General features: G+C 37.4%; 1 protein-coding gene across 3 annotated transcripts in view; it reads left to right on the top strand.

Moving 5' to 3' along the window:
- The window catches only part of LOC108715847 (tetratricopeptide repeat protein 28), a 334,240-nt gene that overhangs the window by 298,132 nt on the left and 13,836 nt on the right, over positions 1–22,272 (top strand). For all 3 annotated transcript variants that reach the window (XM_018261357.2, XM_018261348.2, XM_018261365.2), the window contains 3 exons: positions 16,299–16,478; positions 18,434–19,151; positions 20,662–20,786. In XM_018261357.2, coding sequence (XP_018116846.1) covers positions 16,299–16,478; positions 18,434–19,151; positions 20,662–20,786 — 1,023 coding nt within the window. The remainder of the gene's footprint in view (positions 1–16,298; positions 16,479–18,433; positions 19,152–20,661; positions 20,787–22,272) is intronic.

Raw genomic sequence — 22,272 nt, 5'->3', positions numbered from 1 at the left:
TTTACTATTTTTGAATGTTATATTATCCATTGTTTAAGATTGAATAGCTTGTTGATTTTTAAGCAATGAGTTTTTTTTCTTTATATAATATTAGTTAGAAACCCTCTACATCTGAATCTCATATTACTGCTTTATTTGTCTGCTTCTTAAAGCTTTCTGCTGTGGCCTAGTTGAAAGAGGCAATATGCCCCCTTAGGTCTGTGCAATGAATAGAGATTGTAATGAACATTCTTTTCATCACTTTATGTTTTAATTAGTCATGGGCAAAATGTATTGGTCAGGCGCGAATTCGCAGCGAATTTGCTACGAAAATTTGCTTTCAAAAAGACGCCGGCATCAAATTTGCCGTTTTGCGACTTTTCCGTCAGTTTCGCCAATTTAGCAGGAAATTTGTGAAATTCGTGGCAAATCGAAACAATTCGCCCAACACTACTTTTAATCACACAAATGAATGTTTTTGTACTTTCTTCAGCTAAACAGGGACACTGAAACTACTCCTGGTGGGAAATTCACTAAGAATCGTTGCGTCCGCTTTGCCGCACTTCGCCAGGCGTATTTTCGCCAGCGCTCCGCAAATTCTCTAAAATTCTAAGTTGCGCTCAAGGGTAGCGAAGTTACGCTATCGATGGTTAATTTGCATACGGCGCCAAATTCAATTTCCAATGGAAGTATTCGTAGCAGAACTACACAAGCCTGGGAAACCTTCAAAACAGCAAATAAAATTGTATTTTGCCCTACACATGTGCCCACTGTGTAGTTAAGTTGGCATGAGTTAGGAAATATAGGGGGAAGGAGGGGAGCCCCAAAAAAAATTTCGATCGTTTTCGGCCTATCACCCATAATAAAGAAAGAACACCAGTATTTTTTGGGACTTAGAAATTTTTTTTTACTTTTTTTGAAGCAATCCCTATCTACTCTATTGCGCTTCGCCTGGTCTGAGGTTGCGAAGGAAGTCTAGCGTAAAAGGTAGTGTTCAGAACAATGTGCGCGAATTTGCGTAGTTACGTCTGTTGCGCAAATTCGCCAGGCGTTAGGGTACGAAGTAACACTAGCGAAGTTACGCCAGCGTCCGTTAGTGAATTTGCGAAGTAATGAAAATGCCCAACACTAGCGAATTCACGCTAGCGTTAGGCGCTTCGGCGCTTAGTGAATTTGCCCCCATTTTTGTTCCTTGTGAGGTATATAATTAATTTACTAGTGCAAAAATAATCCCCTGCATAATGGACTCCTGCTAACAAAACAGTCACAGCAGAGGGGGAAAGGAATGGGCTGTATGCTCACAATCTAATTATCTACCTCACCCGGATCACAGAGTAGCTTCAATTTCCCTGTTTAGCTCAATAAATAACAAAGACTTGAACTCTATATAAAATGTCATTGTCTTATTCCTTTTCAACAGTTTCCATTGACTTCTGTAGAAACGTACCAGCTTTTACTTGCCACCATTTTTTACTAGCAAATATTCACATTTATTTTCCTTTAATAAATCAAGACTATTTGATTTGTCAAAAAATATTCTTAGGTCTAATTATGGTCATGTTTTTTCATCACATTTTTCAAGCCCTGGGAGAATACAGTCTTGAATATCGATAAACCTGTCCCAAGAGTTAAAAGCTTTTACACATCGAAACATATCACCTATTCAGTTTTATGTAACTAGCACACACTAAGGGGTTGATTTATTATCAGTCAATTATCAGAGTTGGTGGAAGATGTTAAAGGAGAACTAAACCCTAAAAATGAATGTGGCTAAAATGCTTTATTTTATATACTGAACTTATTGCACCAGCCTAAAGTTTCAGCTTGTCAATAGCAGCAATGATCCAGGACTTCAAACTTGTCACAGGGGGTCACCATCTTGGAAAGTATCTGCAACACTCACATGCTCAGTGGGCTCTGAGCAGCTGTTGAGAAGCTAAGCTTAGGGGTCATCACTAATTATCAAGCAGAAAATGAGATTGGCCTGTAATAAAATCTGATGCTACAAGGCTGATTATTAAATTCTGATGCTAGTTGCATTGGTTTCTGTGCTGCCATGTAGTAATTATCTGTATTAATTACTAATCAGCCTTATATTGTGACATTTCTATTCTATGAGTACTGTATATTGTGAGTGGGTCCCTAAGCTCAGTAAGTGACAGCAGTACAGAGCATGTGCAGTGAATCAGTAGAAAAGAAGATGGGGAGCTACTGGGGCATCTTTGGAGACACAGATCTTTACTGCTGAAGGGCTGTGGTTTCCTTGGGCTGGTGCAGAAGCCCAAAACATAATGTACAACATTTTTAGCTACTTCTTTAGTTAGGCTTTAGTTCTCCTTTAAAGAGTGAGTTCTTTATCTCACTTTGGCCACTTACTGGCTGCCAATGGAAAAGTATTTTCAGGAGATTTGTTGCCCATAGTAGTGCAGATTTAACAGCAGACAAGAAAGTTCCCCTGTGCCATCACCCTAAGGGCAAACTTGGTTCCAAAATGGCTCCTTGCTGAATTGTGCCTCTTATTCTCCGGATCCTGTTCATGTGGTGTCCCAGATGCTGTGGGATTCCCAGGTCTTAACTTTCCCCCTGTAACTATTCTACTTTGGCCTGTAATCAAATCTGTGATTGAATACATTAATTTTATTACTCATCATCAATGTAAAGTGGGGCAACGTGCATTCCTTTCAGTCATGAAATGTGCTTTTTCAGGAGGCAGCTGAATCTACTTTCTGTTGTTTATTTAGGCCTTGTTTTCTGTTACATTACACAAATTCTCTTCTTGATATATGATCAGTGAGGCTAAAAATCTTGGCCAGATTAAACTGCTGTTTGAAGTGGCCATATTTACCAACTTTCTTTCCAATAACTATGGTAACTAAACAGGTCTTTAAGGGTTGGGGCAGACAAGCAGATTCAGGGAGATTTAGTCTCCTGGTGACTAATCGCCTCTTCTGCGTGGCGACAAACTCCCCGAATTGCCTTCCGTCTGCCTTCCGTATGCTTGAATGAAGAATCGCCTACGCTAATATACTTGCGGCGCTTCGATTTCCGAAGTCGCCCAAAGTAATACGGGGAGATTGTTGCCATGCAGAAGAGGAGATTAGTCGTCAGGCGACTAAATCTCCCCGAATCTGCTCGTCTGCCCCAACCCTAAGGGGTTGTTCACCTTCCAACAATTTTTTCAGTTCAATTGCTTTCAGAAAGTTCACCAGTAATGAAGACTTTTTCTATGTGTGACTGTTTTTCTAATATTGAAGTGTAAATTTAATTTTTCATATTCTTTTGTCTTTCTTAGCAGCTCTGGGAGGGGGGTCGCCAACTGAGTTGAATTGATACATTTAGATACATTTCTTATCATTGTCCCTGCTGAGCAGAATCCCTGGGTTTCATTAAAGGCAACAATAGTTGCTAATACTCAAGAGGTGTTGCTGAGAACTGAAATACTAGAGACAGGAACAATAAACTTTAAACTTAGATTTTAGAAAAATGGTAAAAAATAAAAAGATTGAAATAACATTTTTATTTCTGGGGAACAATCTGAAAACAAATGAACTGAAAAAGAGTGTTTGGAAGGCAAAATAGTAAAAATAAATGGGCGTCATGTACTGTTAAATAAAATGCACACATTTGTAAACTTGGTATCTTTAATTCAGAATTCTAATATATATAGGGACACTAGCGGGTTTCACAACAATATATTTTTTTACTTTCTGCCCCATTGTCTACTAACTGTTCTTTAGCTATAGGTACAGAATGGTACCTTTAGTTCTGGTGATAAATTACTGAAAAAGTGTGCCTTAAGGCTACTAAAAACATGAGTGTTTTGCCATTGTTTGTGCTAGTGTCAAGCACAAGATTCATAAAATCACAACAGTCCAAAATTAAAAATTGTTCATTAAAAAAATGACAAATGTAAATGGATATGCAGCTTTCTGGATAATAGATCATGTACCTGTACAGGCAGAGGTTGCTTTAATGCTCTTCTACATTCTGCAATGTGAGCTGAACCATATTGGCAATTAGTTCAGTCTGAGAGTCAGCAAATATGGACTATCACAGTATCACAGCATGTATCACACAGTAAGGAGTCAGCAAAAAGGAACTCCATAGAGTATTTCAGAGCTTCATATGTACAAAAGAATCGGGTAACAATAGAAAAGAATCAGGTAACTGAATGTCAGTTCACAATATTGATTTAAATTTTAATGTAAATGTACTATATACACACACACTATAAATCTGTAGAAAAAAACATATGTATAGAAATTTGTAGGATATGCAGCTTAGTTTAGTCTTTTGTAAATGGGTAACTGTTCACCTTTGGCACATAATAGTTCACTCTGTGGAAAGTGGTTTTCAATAAGTTATTAAAACCAGTATTTTTGAAAAGCACAGAAAATATTGTTTTTTATTTAATAAATGAGACGTTAATTATTACAAATAATTGCATTCTGTGAATTATGAAAGATTTCTGATCCAGGAATGGTGCAAATCAAGTGAAAACATACAAGACAAATTTGAATGCCTACAAGCAGCAGTTACCTATATATTATGTTATTGTAAGGAAATACCTTACATTCTGCAGTGTTGTAGTGTCTTGTACCCCACCAGGACCATGCAGTCATCCATTATGACTATATATTGTTGCTAATTTAGCACTTTCTTAAATCACTGCTCATGATGCTAGGAGGCTCACAATGTTTGGCTGCACTGTAGAGCTGGCAGTACCCGTAGGTTCCAGGGCATTTGTCCAATGACAAGTGTTGTTGGAACTTACACCCTACAGGTACCTGCCAAAGAGCTTTACCCAAAGTATTTAAAATACAGTACTTTCTTACTGATGTTAAATTTCATAAGAAAGCAGATGGAATAGCTGACTGGATGGAATGGATTTTTCCCACCAAGCAGTTAACTATGTTGGGATTAAGCAATGACAGCATGTTCTAAGATTATGGGTACTCCCTTTGGTTTCTGTATTTTATGTAAAACTGCGTCAAGCATTGCATTGCAAATTCAGGATTTACAGCAAAACAGATTTTGCCCCTGGGTGGGAATGAAAAAGGGGGGTACAGTGGATTAGTGGAAGCTGGGCTTGTCATGTGCATTTTCTGGAGTAAAGAGATACTGTATTATGTACATGTCTTATTATGATTATCTAAACATATCACATTTTGTTATTATTCTGTCCCCTATATCGTTCTTTAAAATCAGTATACTGTATTTATGCCTGCGTTCAAAATTCAGGGGTTGAAAAAACACTTAACTATTATCCGGATTCTTACCTACCATTTTGGTCCACTTGGGTAGCATGGTGCAATGCAATCCTACTGTTTTTAGTAGCCTTAATGCACATTTTCTTCAAGACCCCATATCCAGAAGACCCCAGGTCCCAAACTTTCCTGCATAACAGACCCATTACCTGCCATATTACCCTATAACCTAGGTGTCTTTTATACTATATTACCTTTCAAACAAACAAGCATTGAGATATAGATATATCTGCTCACAGCATATTAATATAATGAACCTTTTTTGAGCCACATTCAAATGTAAAAAGAGTTGGGGAGCAACACAAGTATGACAAAAGTTCCGGGGGGAGGGTGTCAAATAAGGGCTGTGATTGGCTATTTGGTTGCCCTATGTGGATTGAGACTTTGTTTGGCAGAAGACCTGGTTTTTATCCTACTAAAACTTGTCTCCAAACCAGGAATTTAAAAATACTGCTTTGAGGCCACTGGGAGCAACATCCAAGGGGTTGGTGAACAACATGTTTGCTCGTTTTTGTGGGTAAGATTTGAGGAGAAAGGCTTATTGCTTTCCTAGAAACACCTGAAAGCCCATCTTAAAAGCTGGATGGACTAAATGGGCTAATATTTCTGATATTTAGGAAGTTTATGTAGGTTGTAGATTTGTCAGATTCCAAAGGTTTATGCTGCAAGCTGTAGTATTTACAAGGATACTCATTGGATGATTTACAGCAGGAAAGGGTCACAGAGAGAAAGAGATGGTCTCTACTTACATCGGATAATATATTTGTAAAACTTATTTCACATAGGTTGAGCGAATACTTTCCCTTTAACTTTTGTTTCATTTTGGATTTGTTTAACTGCTACCAGATCCTGAATAAAGGGAATGAATAAACATAAAGAGTCCCTAAATTAACTTGCTGTTTCCCAGCCTGTACTTCTCATTAACAAAACCGCAGAAATCGTATTGGCTGTGCATTTTAACATATTTCAGTGCAGCCTTGTCTCATTTTCCAAATATGTTTCCATCTCTCTCTTTTTTTGAAAAAAAAAAAAATACCATATAGTATGCCTCTTTTGTTGATTTTGGCAGTTTGGACTGTTTTTCAAGCCATTCTATGTGTTGAGAAAGTCTGTCTGCATTTCGCGGACTATATGCTAAGCTCTTTTTTAAGCTTTAGTATATGAATCCTTGTGTGTTGTGTTCGACTTATCCGAGCATAAAGAAACATATTATTCAAACAGAATTTGTCCACATAATATTAGATGGCATTCCCTTATGAGACCTCTCTCTTTTACATCTTATAAACCTTAAGCCATTTGATTTTATTTCTGTGTACCATTATCCCACAATGAAATCACCAGAATTGGCCACAATGTTCTTCAAGGAGTCTCATGTTTGACTTATCGGATGCCAATATATACTTCCTTTCTTCTTGAAGCTGTGTTGATAAGTTTGATTGTTGGAAAGTATCGTCTAGATACTTCATATATGACTCAAGCTAGACATACCTTCTCTCTCCTTTGGACTTAGCAATCCTTGTACGATTTCTAGTATGCAAGTGCCAAGCAGAATTCCATATACAAGGTTTACAACTGAAAGTCAAATTCTGAAGTATATACTGTATGTCTGAACCAGTGGCTTTGCATACTCATTTGGTACCAAGTTTTATTGAATTAAAGTTTGAAAGTTCTTGCTATATGAATAACTGATCACAATAAGTTATATTTACATATATGTGTTTCTTAATTTGTGTCCCTCCTCCTACTGCCTAAGTCCCTTAGTACTTAATATTGCACTTGATGGATGCTCCTTTAATCATCATAAAGACAGTAATGTAAATACAATTCTGAGAATGAGTTTTCACAAAGGGCAAGACAGATTAGATCTTCCTTTATACATTATCTGTATTTATGATCTAGTATCTATTCACCTGCACCCTTACAAAGACCGTTGAATTTACAAAACGTACCTTAAAAATCTTGCGGCCAGGCTTTGCAGCCCTAATGAATGGTACATGCTTCAACTGTAACTCTATTTGGCAGGCTGAAAAGATACTGTATGCATCCGGTAAACCTGTCTTTTATCCCCCTCTCCCATTAGCACCAGTGTATGTCTTTATAGTTATAATAAATTAGGATGACAGCTTTTTGCAGTGTTTCTATTATGCTGACCACAAGCTAGGAAGTGTGGCTTTTTCCAAAAATACAGCATGCATTGTGGGTGAGATCATGTTAAATTCATGCCTCTTGGAATACATGTGCCTGTAACACATTTTGTGCAAATGTCCTCTGCCAAATGCTTGGATTGAGAAAGCTTTTCATATTATAACTTTATGAAGGGATAATTTAAAGTATGCTAGGGAATATTTTATACCCGAGAAGCACTATATTTTATTTAAATAAATAACGCAGGGACTGACAAAATAAATCTACCTGGACAACTCAGTTTTTGGAGCCCTAAAGGCAATGCGAGTACAAATCCAGCTATAACCATATAAGAGAGATGAGAATGACGGACATGAAAGAAAATTAGGATTATTTTAAAGAGTGGCTAATGCTATGGATTTATATATATATGAGTGTTAATTGATATTTGTGGTGGTGGGCAATAAATAAAGGGGAAATTCACCCAGAACTGAAAATGGGACTCTTAAGTAAATTTTTCAGTATATTTGTATTTCCATGGTGCTAAAGAGAATGGATGTAGTTGCATTTAAAAGCAGTATTTAATGATGTTGAATAAAACACTCTGGTCCTCATTTACAAAATTCATGTTTACACCTTGTAGATTTACAGTAGTTCTCCAGAATAAATTACAGACACCTATGCCTCCCCCATTATAATTGGGGGGGGGGGTAGGTCAGGGAGTAAAAGTTGGGTGTAGTTTCTAGGAATGCACTAAATCCACTATTTTCGGATTTGGCCCGAAACCCTGTATCGAAAAAGATTCATCCAAATACCAAACTGAATCCGAACACTAATTTACATGCAAATCAGGGCAAGCAAGGGCAAAAGTGATTAAATGCAAAAGTGCATTTAAAAAAAATTTACTTCCTTGTTTGTGGGGCAAAAAGTCACGTGATTTTAAGGATTCCTTTTCTGGCAGGCACATGGTTTCAGCCGAATCCTGCTGAAAAAAGGCAGAATCTTGGCTGAATACCGAACAGTATCCTGGATTCAATGCATTCTTAGTAGTTTCCCTTCGAGCTTGTGAAAAATACTTGCTTGCACTATATATATATATATATATATATATATATATATATATATATATATATATATATATATATATATATATATATATATATATATATATAAAACAAATGATAATAAGTCTGGCCCTTAAAAGTTTCAGATGGTGTAAGAGACAGGCAAACAAGCGCTGTCAATGCATAGTTAGGGTTTCCTTGAAAATATTCTAAGGTCATTGTAGAGTCACTTCTCCTGTTCCTCAGTGTGTTGTAATTAATAGTTAATTTATATGGTTACTAGGATTGGGCCATGTGTATTCCCTTCTGAGCCAGCATATTGCAGAAGAATGGTTCTAACAGAGCATGGTTGTGTATATTATAGTCAATGGTATTGTTGTGAAGAACAGCAGAGTAAGTGTCATTCAAGATGGTATTTTTATGTTACAGTATATTTGGCATGTTATAGTAGCACAAAGACAAAAACCATTACCAATATTATTGTGCCCTTGGCATGATACCAGTTTTTGATTTAATATTAGCTGTCGGCGGTACCGTATTTGTGCTGTAGCCCCTCAAAGCTTGGTGTCCTTTGCTGTCAAGGATAAAACACTTTTACTGGATGCATCTTTAAGAAGCACACACAACACAGCAGAAGCCATCATCAAAAATTACATCAAATCTGATTTGATCCCTGAAGGATAACGGAATTTGTCTGGGAGACTTTTAGCATCTAAACAGGAAATAATATATGTTTGTAGGAAAAGAGCTGGAAACTCTTTTCTGTCTGACACTGTTATAGAAAAACAAAGGAAGAGTGTTTGGGACAATGCAAGTCAAATAGTTTCCATAATCTTCCCAACAAGAATGAGTTTGGATGCAGTTCCAATGCTTCAGGCTCTTATTTACTCCAACAGAGTTTAGCATCTTGCCAAACAGTAATTTCTTAAGTTCACTAAAACTGTTGAGCTGGTCATATCATTTTTCAGTTGTGATTTAAGCAGCTCATCTCGAGAGGCCTCCTTAAGACAGAAAAGAGGGCTACACATGGACACAACTACTGTTAGTGAAAGAATAAAGCCAGGAATAAAAGAAAAAAGCTGATTGAGAAACGGACAGACTGTCAGGCAAACAGATCATATTTGCACATCCATTTTACCATGCGCAAGGAAACTGCAGGAACGGTAATGAAGAATATGACATGAAATTTAAAAGCCATTCCAGCTCAAACTATGAACGGAAAAAATAGGCAGAAAAGGGCAAAGGAAGGTCAGCCAAGAGTACTTATGCAGAACTAGGGAAAAGCCAACCCAAGCAAGTTCACATTTTTTGCCTGGCTTCAATTTGGCTTAAGGTACTATTGAGCAATACTTAGCACAAGTAGAAATATCATTTAACCCTTTTTTTTTACAAGTATAGTATTTAATATGTCACTGCTGCTATTGCTTGCGTGACCTCCTATGTTGACTTTTTGTGAGCTTGTATAAGTGACATACTGTCTTATCCTTGTGCCATGGAGATATATTGAACTGTGAGCTCTGGAGAACAGTAACCTTTGGGAAGGTATGATTGGGCACTGTCAAGCTGTTACAAACAATTACAGTACAGAAGCTGTACACCTAATCCAGGGGGTCCTTAACCTATTTTTAGTCCTGAACCACAATCAAATATAAAAAGAGTTGGGGAACAACACAAGCATGAAGAAAGTTCATGTGGATGCCAAATATGCACTGTTTATGCAACCAAAACTTTCCTCCAAACCAGGAATTCAAATATAATCACCTGATGTAAGGTCACTGGGAGCAACATCCAAGGGGTTGGTGAATAATATGTTTCTCACGAGCCACTGGTTGGGGATCCCTACCTAACCCCCATCCTAAATGCACAGGGCCTTTGCATAGGCCACTCAACCTTCACCAACCAGACATTCCCAAATGATTCTGCCCCCCTGTGCTCTCCATTGCACATGCTTCTGGTTTCCTATTGCCACCAAAGTGCCAGTTATAGCAATCAACATGGACAGACATAATGGCTGCCAACCCTGCTTTACAGTTCTGTCTTTCTGGTCAGGTTAAGGCTATTGGGGTAGTGAGAGGCCTGTGCAAGGGGGGGGGGGGCTATGCTCACAAGATTGATTTAGTTATTTTATTTATTTTTTCATTACTTATTTTGAACAGTAAACCTTTTTTTTATTCCACATTTTATAGAATTTCCTGTCTTGAGATTACAAGTGTGCCAATGCAATGTTTCTGTAGCCTTAACAATAAAGGCTTTGTCAATCAAGGTGTGTGGGACAGCACTTAAAAGATTATATGCACCCTTAAGAGACCACTAACACTGATATCGAAAAGTTTTGGGAAGAAAAAGTTGATGAGAAGAACAGTTCATGTTAAAGACAATCCAATGACAGCTCAAAGTCTACAATTTCACATTCTTCCATCAGCAAAATATTCTTTACTGGAATGAATTAGTTACCGAATAATGCACAAGGGCATTGCCGGAGGAGCAGTGTATTAGAAGGCAACCAAGCCTATCCGTTTACAACAGTAACACTATTAAAAGCATGCTTTTGGGGACAATGAACTGCTATAACTACTGGAAGGCATTTAACCAACAGTGTGATGATAGTAAACTAGCCAGTGACTGAGCTGAACTCTGTTTACATAATAGAACTTATAACAGTGTTAAAGGACAAGGTAAGAAACATGTTGCCAACATTGCCTTAAACCAATACCCTCTAAGCATGTGCATGTGGACACAAATTTTGAGGTCAGTGCACACAACAAAATGTGGGCCGCACAAAGAATTTTGTGTGAAACTCCCTTCCACAAACGGAACTCATTTATCAATAATTTTTCTCAAAAAAATCTGAGCAACAAAATGTCACAACAAAATCAAGCGTCAATTGGTATTCTACGTTCACACTCTGAAAACTCAATTTTATCGAATTTCCGCTGCAAAAACTCAACTTTTTTGGATTATCAGAACAAAAACCCTTTTTTGGATTATCCAGTGCAGATCACAATGTCATGAAACAACTTCAGGGACATCTGCCATTGACCTCTACATGACCTTGACAGGTTTGACATGGAGTATTATCGGATTCGTATTTTTAGCAGCTTTGGGGCATAAGGCATCTACAAAAATTCGATTTTTTTTTGGTTTCCCATGAAAAACTTAAGTTTTCCCTCTAAAAATCAAGACCAGAAAAAATAGAGGTCTATGTTCTATATGTTACTGTTTTTCTAAAACGGAAGTGTCATTTTTCAACTTCTAAAGCAGCTCGGGGGGAGGGGGAGTCGCCGACCCTGTAAACTGTTCTAAATTGATACATTTAGTTGATACATTTCTTATCTTTGTCCCTGCTGAGCAGAATCCCTGAGTTTCATTAAAGGCAGCTGTTAGAATTGATACAATAGTTGCTAATACTCCAGAGATGCTGCTGAGAAATGTATCAACTAAATGTTGCAGAATTGAAACAGTTTAGAATATGCACCTGAATTACTGAGCTGAAAATACTTTGGTTTGTGCTACTGCCACATAACAAAAAGTATCTATGGTACCACTCAAAAAATAAATATTAGATAAGTGAAAATACAAAAATGTATAGTAGAAGAAATAATAGGGAGAAAACACTCACAGTTCACCTCAGTCCCAAGGTGCAAAAACCAAAAACACTGTATCCAAAGGGTGTGAGGGTCTCCAAAAATAAAGAGGCAAATATAAAAAGTAGAAAATTTGATTAGGACATGGAGACCTAACGCGTTTCGTGCCTATAGGGGCACTTACTCATATGAGTAAGTGCCCCTATAGGCACGAAACGCGTTAGGTCTCCATGTCCTATTAATTTTTCTACTTTTTATATTTGCCTCTTTATTTTTGGAGACCCTCACACCCTTTGGATACAGTGTTTTTGAATTACTGAGCTGTCAGAATATTAAACTTTAAACTTAGATTTTGGAAAAACAGTAAAAAAATAAATAATGGAAAGTAATTGAAAAAAGTCTTTATTTCTGTGGAAAAATCTGAAAACAACTGAAATGAAAAAAATGTTTGGAAGGTGTACAACCCTTTTAATAAACCTAAAATTTGCATCTGACCCGTTTTTAAAAATGCGCACAAAATAATTTTTTGTGTACATAACCAAGAAGGAATTAGATGGAGCAGCGTAAGTCCCTTACATGCTTCTTCTACTCATTAGTCTAGTACAAATTATGAAAGCACAGTGCAGCCTAGGGAGCTGCGAGAAAGCAGGAGTCCAACCAAAGTTAGGATGCATGGAGGAAGAGGAGTCTGGTAGATTTAAAAAAAAAACAAACAAAAAAACATTCACACTCCCTAAGAAAGCCTGACTAAAGCTGGCTATACACAAAAAGTTGTCCTTTGAAACATGCATCTTTTGCTTGATTTTGACTATCCACTGGCTTATCAAGGGGACCCTGCAATCCTTGCTCCTACATGATTTTTAAACTAATCTGATAGATTTCTGGTCTATTCCTATCTATTGTTTTACACACAAGAAACATTCAGACAGGTTAAAGGGGTGGTTAACTTTTAGTATGTTATAGAATGGCCAATTCTAAGAAACCTTTCATTTGGTCTTCATGATTTATTTTCTAGAGTTTTTTAATTATTTGCCTTCTTCCTCTTCTGACTATTTCCAACCTTCAAATGGGGGGGGTCACTGACTCCATCTAAAAACAAATGCTCTGTAAGGCTACAGCTGTATTTTTATTACTCATCTTTCGATTCAGGTCCTCTCCTATTCATATTCCAGTCTTTGTTGAAATCAGTGCATCAGTGCATGGTTGCTAGGGTAACTTGGACCCTAGCAACCAGGAATTGCAAACTGGAGACCCGGTGAATAAAATGCTAAATAGTGCAAAAACCATAAATAATAAAAAAAATGTAAACCAATTGCAAATGGTCTCAGCATATCATTATCTACATCAGGGGTCCCCAACATTTTTTACTCGTGAGTAGTGATGGGCGAAATTCGCAAAACTTTTGTGAAACTCGAAAATTGATGTCTGTGTCAATTTTGGACACGCATCCGAAAAGTCACTTGCGTCAATTTTGACGTCAGTGTTAAAGTCAATGGGCATCCGAATAGTGTTGGCGCGCTGCGATTTTGACACAATCTACGTTTTGAACACGCATCCAAAATTTTTGACACCTGCGAATTCTCGCAGGAGTTTTCGGTGATTTTCACCCTATTGTCTGTTGTGTGAATGTGATAGGGACTTTGGATTGTAAACTTCAATTTGCAGGGACTGGTTTGAATGAGGAACTATTTTAGTTAAATGCTGAATAACACGGCAGCATTATATCAGTAACGTATATTAACAACAACGACTGTTCACCAAGTGAGGGTAAAAAGCTATTAGTCAGGTTGGTAAATGATACTAGAGCTTTCAGTCTGCCAGTGTAACCTTTCTTTTTTTAGTTTTATTTCTTCCTCGTATTCACACTACTACACGTTTATACTGATTAATATTTTAGTAGAATCAGTCTATTGCATTCTATTTCTTTCTTTTTTTTTTTCAAACTTCAACTTCAAAGATCTTATTTTACATAATCCAAGTAAACAGCATCAAAATGCTAATACAGCTTGTTGTTCTATATGAATACAGTCTCCATAAAAAGACCCAGCACCAAACCCCAGGGGTTTTTCCTAAATTGGAACTGTGTGAAGCCACATGTCACTATGACTTACAGTATTTGCTTTAAGAAAATACCTGGAGCTACAGCTTCCAAAGGACCAAATATATATAAGGCAAATATTTCTGGTGAACGCTGTCCAGGGGTAGGAAGATACTCCTTGTCATCTCTCTCTGTACAGGGAAAGAGAAGAAAGTGCAGGGAAAATTTGCTTAAGCAAAATAAGAGATGTTTCCCTAAAATTCTCCTGAGGCATATGAATGTCATTAGTGAAGGGCGGATAAATTTGCCTGGTGCGAATTCACAGCGAATTCTTGTGTTTTGCCGCCGGTGAATAAATTCTCGAAGCTCCAGTAAAAAATCGACGGCGAGGGAAAATTCGATGGCATAAAAGAATTTTGGACGTGCGTCTGAAAAGTGGCTCGCACATTAAGACTATTCGGACGGCCATTGACTATATCGCGCGTCAAAATTGATGCGGGTGTCAATTTTGAGTTTCAGAAATTTTTCGTTAATTTTTCGCTGTTTCACGGGGAATTCTGAAATTTTTCAGCGAAGTGAATGGAAGAAATTTGCCCATCACTAAGGGGCAGATTTATCAAAGGTCGAATTAAATTTTTTTTGTGTACTTCAGCTGGGGAATAGTCGAAATTCGATTCGATCAAAAATTCGAATATCGAAATTTATCATGTACTGTCTCTTTGAAAATTCGACTTCTATTATTCACCATCTAAATAAAACCTTCCAAATTGCTGTTTTAGCCTATGGGGGACTTCCTAGAACCTATTTGGAGTAAATTGGTGGACTTTGAAAAATCAAAGGTTTTTTTTTGGAAAAACTTCAAATCAAATTCAATCTAATGCGCTGTTACTTCGATTCATATGATTCGAATTCGATCGAAAATGGACCTATTTGATCAAAAATGGACCTATTTGGCCAAAAAAAAAAACAATTTTTTCAAATAAATTTCCGATCATCTTTTTTAATTCGAATTTCGAAGTTTTTTAAATTCAAAATTTGACCCTTTGATAAATCTGCCCCTAAATCATCTTCTCTGGTGCTAAAACGAACATGATATCAGAATGTAAAATGAACGGGAAAATATATTTTAGATACACATCAATGATGTGTTTGGAAAATAGCTGTGTCGGTTTAAATATGAGTTTGGTAACAAAACATTAGGCCTATGTTGGTCGTTTTTAAACTGTGAGGATTGAGAGGGGAGTATGGGCAGAAATCGGTTCCCAAGCTCTCCTTTTGTTCTATGACCTATTGACAAGGGTTGCTGTAAATGCAATGATATCGTTATATCCATGACCATGAAGCATATCATACATGATGGATAGGGCACATTATGCTGTCTTTCAGAGCATTTCTCGAATGGCACAGTGACACCGCGACAAAGCGTCCGTAGAAATTGTTTTCAGATATTTGCAACTATGTCACTATTCATGGTCTCTGCCAAAAGCCTAAGTAAAAGTATATTTTACTTTATATTTACTATGGCAACTATTTGACTATTTGTATATGACAGTGATCCCCAACCAGTAGCTTGTGAACAACATGTTGCTCTCCAACCCCTTGGATGTTGCTCCTAGTGGCCTCAAAGCAGGTGCTTATTTTTGAATTCCAGGCTTGGAAGCAAGTTTTAATTGCATAAAAACTAAGTATAGTGCCAGTATAAAAGCTAAGTATAGTGCCAGTCCACATTGGGGCTACCAAATAGGCAATGACAGCACTTATTTGGAACCACAAGTTCATGCTTGTGTTACTCCCTAACTCTTTTTACATTCCTGGGGTGCCAAATAAAGCATGTGATTGACTATTAGGTTGCCCCTTATGCCGACTGCCAGCCTACAGGAGGCTCTATTTGACAGGACACATAGTTTTTATGCAATAAATCTTGTCTTCAAGCCAGGAATTCAAAAATAAGCACCTGCTTTGGGGCCACTGGGAGCAACATCCAAGGGGCTGGTGAACTGTTGCTCATGAGCCACTGGTTGGGGTTCACTGTGCTAGCCAAAGCATTTTGGTGCTGAGGTCCACCTGTCACTGCTCCATAATTTCATATTTTTACATGTTGTATATTTAATAAATACGCTTTATAGTTATTTGATAATTTGAATAAATCCACCAATGTGATTGCTGATTATGATGTGTGCATTTGCTTAAACAGGTACAGACATGTAGGTTTTATTACAGCAGATAAACTTTTTCTTTCCAGGGTCTCATGCATTCCAGTGGCCCAGTGGGCAGGCATCGACAGCTCGTGTTGGTGTTAGAAGGAGAGCTCTATCTCATTCCTTTTGCTTTGCTCAAAGGGAGCTCATCAAATGAGTACCTTTATGAACGCTTCAATCTCATTGCTGTACCTTCCATTCGATCTCTCAGTATCAATTCCAAGGTAAGAATGGAGTCATAATGTCTATGTTATTGAGTTAATATGTTGATGCATTCTCCTCTTGAAGAAACTAAATCTAAATCTCCTTCAGCTGCTGCTGTTTACAGTATTAGTAGAGGACAGCATTTATTGCCAGAAAGTTACCAGCTAAACTATCTGCCTATTTAAAGCTTGTAGGCCATGGCACTTGTTAGTGCAGAATGAGAATGAAGCCACTGAATGAGATTAAAGCCACTTCCCCTTTGTCCATGTAACAGAAGCCTGAATGCTTTACCACAACTTTTGTGAATGGCAGAAAAGAAACTGGAGGATGGTTGAACTAAAAATAATTATTACTATAAAAATCACATTTCACAGCCAGTTTCCGGAGAGCTTGAAGCAGAACAGAAAGGCAAATAATAGAGGTGCTATGCACTAATATGTCACTGCTAAACAGGGTTATAACAATACATTTTCTGCTCCTTTTTTATGGTATCTGGCTTTACAGGGTATGGTTAAAATTGGGAGTGCTTAATAATTTGATAATGCTGTTCCTACAGTGTTCTGTTTGCAGTTAATGTACAACACAGCTTTCATACCAATATTTCCCAATGTGTCATTTACACATTTTCTCCCTGCTTGGATTTTCTGTGCTATGTAATTAAATAGTAGATTCATTTTGGTAGATCGTGAAATGATGTAACCTATGGGTGCTGGTTATGATCCCAGCTCAGCCTTGTGAGCGTCTGTACTATCTTTGCTTTCTCAGAAATCTTTAATAGCAGCCTTCCTCTGGGTCGCTTACTGACCAGAGAGCAGGACAACTCTGGTTCCTTTAGCGAAATGAGTAACTTTGAACTGTGATTAATAAATCATCAAGCGCTGTGTTTCATCTATTTAGCAGCAATAACATAGAACATTCTCCTGCTGCAGGGCTGATTACTAATCAAATCTGATGTGTTCTCAGGACAGCATCTGAGCTATTTAGTAATTACGCACATCAAATCAAAGGCTGGTTAAAAAGGCATATAGCTGCCCTCTATACCTGGAACCTTGAAATATTAATATTGCATAAATAATTAGTATTTATAAGTTAACAAAAAACATTATTATTGCAGTTGTATACAGGTCTAGCGCCTGGCGGCTTAGAGGGCCCAGAGAGACACTAAAGTTTAGATTGTGGCTGGAATTCTGGAGTAGAGGGAAGGGTTGGTGGAAAGTTGGGCATAATCTATTATGTCAGTTACTTGATCATGAGTTCATGGGTTTTTTTTTTTTTTGGGCTTTTTCTACTTGGGCAGAGACCCCTTCTAGCTATGTAGTATGGAGCCTCAACCATAGGGTCTAACTGGGCCGGCAGGACACCTGTAAAAACCCAGTGGGTCCTGCAGACTCCTGTAGACCCAAACCCGCTCCTGCTGAAGCCCTGGTTGCTTCCATTTAACCTCCCCCAGCCCTGACTGCAGCTGAAAAAAGAGAGACCAAGGGTGGACCTCACTGCTGGGGCGAGGGGCCGCTAAGGCAGCAACCTTGGTGGGCTCTGGACCACACAGTCCGATGTTGTGTGAGCCACATTTAAATATTAAAAAAGTTGGGGCGCAAGCATGAAAAAAGTTCCAAGGGGGTGCACCATAAGGGCTGTAATTGGTTATTTAGTAACCCTTATGTGGACTAGCAGACTACAGGTGGGTCTGTTTGGCAGTACAAATGGCCTTTATGCCTCCAAGTCAGAAATCCAAAATTAAGCACCTGCTTTGAGGCCACTGGCAGCAACATTCAAGGGGTTGGTAAGCAACATGTTGCTTGCGAGCCCTGGTTGGGGATAACTGCTATATAGCATGAATTTCTTGTCTAGTCATTTGCTGGCCTTTAGTTAACCTTTAATTGCATGAGATTAAACTTCACGTTCACTGAAGAGTATTAAGAAATGACTATGAATATATCTGACTATACTTTCATCTCTTCTGTTTACCTTTTAGTCTCACTTCCGGAAGAATGTTCCAATGTACTCAAATTCTACCTCAATGGCGGCTGTTGTGGGCAACCCCAAACTTCCTCCATCAGTAATGGATAGATGGCTTTGGGGACCAATGCCTTCAGCAGAAGAAGAAGCCTATATGGTGGCAGAGCTACTTGGATGCCAACCGCTTGTTGGAAATTTAGCAATGAAAGAAAAAGTCATGAGTGCCCTTTCTCAAGCAGAATGTGTCCACTTTGCCACTCACATCTCATGGAAGCTAGCGGCTATTATTTTGACGCCAAACAGCGAAGGTGTTTCGGGAACAACCAAAACATTTGGCAATACCTATACAATTCCTGAATCTCTGCAAATGCCGGATGATGCCAGCGATGTAGAAAGCATTTCAGACTGTCCCCCTCTCCAGGAATTTTTGCTGACTGCAGCAGATGTTTTGGATCTTCGGCTCCCCGTAAAATTAGTTGTTCTTGGTTCTTATCAGGAATCCAGCAACAAGGTTACAGCAGATGGTGTTATTGGCTTGACGAGAGCCTTTTTGGCTGCAGGAGCTCAGTGTGTCCTCGTATCCCTCTGGCCTGTTCCTGTGTCCGCTTCAAAAATGTTTGTTCATGCGTTTTACTCATCTCTCCTAAATGGAATGAAAGCAAGTGCATCGCTCTCTGAAGCAATGAAAACAGTGCAAAGTAGTAAGCAATACTCACATCCATCAAACTGGGCAGGTATGATAATTATTTTGTGCCTACATTGTACATCATTTTTATTGGATGCAGCTGTTAACCATATCATATATAGCCTTGTCTCAGTAGCTGGCGTTGCATTTACAGTAGGTCTTAAAGCTGTAATTTTTTATTTCCTTGTACAGTATTACAATTAGAAAGACCAGTATCTATGTTTATTTTTATTGCTTTAATTTTCTTTTTACATTTTTCTTTATTTATTGTCTTTCTTTTGCACTTTATAAAAGTTATTTGATACATGTATAACATTTTGTATTATTGCATAGTCTTGGATATGCTCTTATGTAACTACGAATCATTGATCTGTAACAGTGATTCGTGTTTACATGGTAAGTATATGATTTTCACATTTAATTATATAATGTATCAGAGTTTATTATAAAAACTGAAAACCAATAAAAAAATATTGAGAAAGAAAGACCAGTATCTAAAGCAGAAAGCATTTATAATTTAAAAATATCCAGGACCTGTTATCCAGAATGCTTGAGAATTGGGGTTACCAGATAAGGGGTCTTTTTGTAATTTGAATCACCATACCTTGAATCAACAAAGAAATGTTAAATGTTAAATAATCCTTATAGGACCTTTTTGTCTCCAATAAGGATTAATTATATTTTAGTTAGGATCAAGTTCTAGGTACTGTTGTATTATTACAGGGAATCATTTTTCAAAAATATGAATTATATTTGATTTACATGGAGTCCATGAGGGGATGGCCATCCCTTAATTTGCAGCTTTCTGTATAATAAGTTTCCAGATAAGGGATCCTATACGTGTACTTTTTGCTTTATTTATTGTCTGTAAAATGTTGTTCTTTATTTTTATGATTTTGTTTTAAAGCAATGAAACTCTATTTTATTTAAAGAGACGGCATTTGGGACGAATACATATTTTGTGTATTTTCACATATGGCAAGCACTCTGAATTTGTAATATATTTTTTTGTGCTATTACCCAACTAATGCATTACCAAGGAGCAGATTTATTAAGGATCAAATTGAAAATTCTAATTTGAATTTTCAATTTTTTTTATAGTCAAAACTGTCAAATTCGACTTGGGAATTATCCAAACTCGATTAGATTTTTTTAAAAAAAATTTGAATTAGATTTTTGAGATTTATCATACTCTGGCCCTTTAAGAATTTGAATTTGACACCTAAAACATGCCGAATTGCTGTATAAGTCAATGGGAGAGCCTTCCTGACATTCGGAAAAAAAACTTAAATCGAGTTGACTCAAATTCGAGTTTTCGACTCGGTAAAATTTGTTTTTTATAATAAATAATTGAATATTTGACTTTTCGAATTCAGGTGAGTTAAAAGAAGACTCACATGAATTCGAAAATTTATAAATAAGTGTTTTAAGCAACTGATTATTTTTAAAATGTGTTTATACTGATGTGTTTATGATGCGAGATGTCGCTTCTTATTCCTTTCATCTCATAATTATGTTTACACAATTCTAATATCTGTCAAAATATCCACCCCACATAGGATTCATGCTCATTGGAAGTGATGTGAAGCTCAACAGCCCATCCTCACTGATTGGACAAGCCTTGTCAGAAATCCTTCAAAACCCAGACAGAGCAAGGGATGCCCTCAGAGTCCTACTACATCTGGTAAGAGCAGCACAGTTTTTGCTTGAACATCACTACATGTATTTAACAAAGACATTCTTCTATTATACATACTGGGGCTTTTTGCGGCACAGAATCATTCATAATAATTAATTTAGCTGCTATACAAGTGATGCTGCACCACATAGGGGCTGATTTATTGCTGATCAAGCCTCCAGACTCAAGCAAATGGTTCCTTAAACCACATGAAAGTTCCTAAACTCATGTCTGGTTTCTGCATTCGATTATTTCGGGTTGCTGCTCATCAGGTTTTTTTTTTCCCAGAGCAAAAAATAAAAAGCTTGCCACCTAAAATCTGCCGAGCTTTTTATTTGTTTTCTTTAAAAAATCGACTTGGGGAAAAGAAAAACTGATTGGCAGCAAGCTGAAGTTACTAGAAATTATAAAACCTGAAAAACTTCTTAATGTTTTCCTGTTTTGTGGACATAAAGATGTAATTTTTATTTCAATGCCATAATATGCAGAATCATGATTAAAACTTGTTGGTAGATGCATCATCATCATCACCATCCAGGGCCGGACTGGGACTAAAAAGCAGCCCGGGCAAAAAAAATCAAAGCAGCCCACATGTAAACACTCGATGGTCTTGTACTCATCCACTTATACATTGGGGTAAAACTGCAAAAAATGATGTGCATAAAGAGCTGCCTCTCTCGTTTAAAGTGATACTGACATTAAAAATTTTCATTTCAAAATATTAATCTACAATAAAAATTACATATAGGTCAAGTTGATTGTTTTTTGCTGATACAGTAGTTCTTCATACTTCTTTTGTAATTAATTATTACTTGAAGTTCCTAAACCTGACTGTGTTGCCAATCTGACTGTCCCATCTCAGCCTGTCAGAGTCTCTAATACTAACGGACTCCTGCTGCACAAATATGGCAGCCCCCTCATAGAGGAACATGGGGGCAAGAAAAGTAATGTAAAAGCATCAGGCAAATACTTTTAAGCCAAATTATAAATAGCATTCAAAGATAATGTTATGATGGATATTAAACAAGGTTATGTAATGTGAAATATGTTAAAGATTCTGCAGCCTTTTACCTTTATATGGCCACTGAACCCCTCAGTGACTTCTAATATCCTTATCATTTACAGTAGGGGGTACATTATCCCTTATAATACATGAGTGATACTCAGAGTTCCCTGTATAACGCAGACTCCCTGCAGCCTTGTGCCTTTATATGGTCACAGAACAACCCCTCAGTGACTTCTAATATCCTTATCATTTACAGTAGGGGGTACATTATCCCTTATAATACATGAGTGATACTCAGAGTTCCCTGTATAACTCAGCCTGCAGCCTTGTGCCTTTATATAGTCACAGAACAACCCCTCAGTGACTTCTAATATCCTTATCATTTACAGTAGGGGGTACATTATTCCTTATAATACAGGAGTGTTCTGGCCTTCATATATTTTTTTTATGCATTTTCCCTATTATTTACATTGACAGGAAACATTG

The sequence above is a fragment of the Xenopus laevis genome, chromosome 1L (assembly GCF_017654675.1).
Source record: "Xenopus laevis strain J_2021 chromosome 1L, Xenopus_laevis_v10.1, whole genome shotgun sequence".
Taxonomy (NCBI): Eukaryota; Metazoa; Chordata; class Amphibia; order Anura; family Pipidae; genus Xenopus; species Xenopus laevis.
This window is presented reverse-complemented; position numbering and strand designations above follow the sequence as displayed.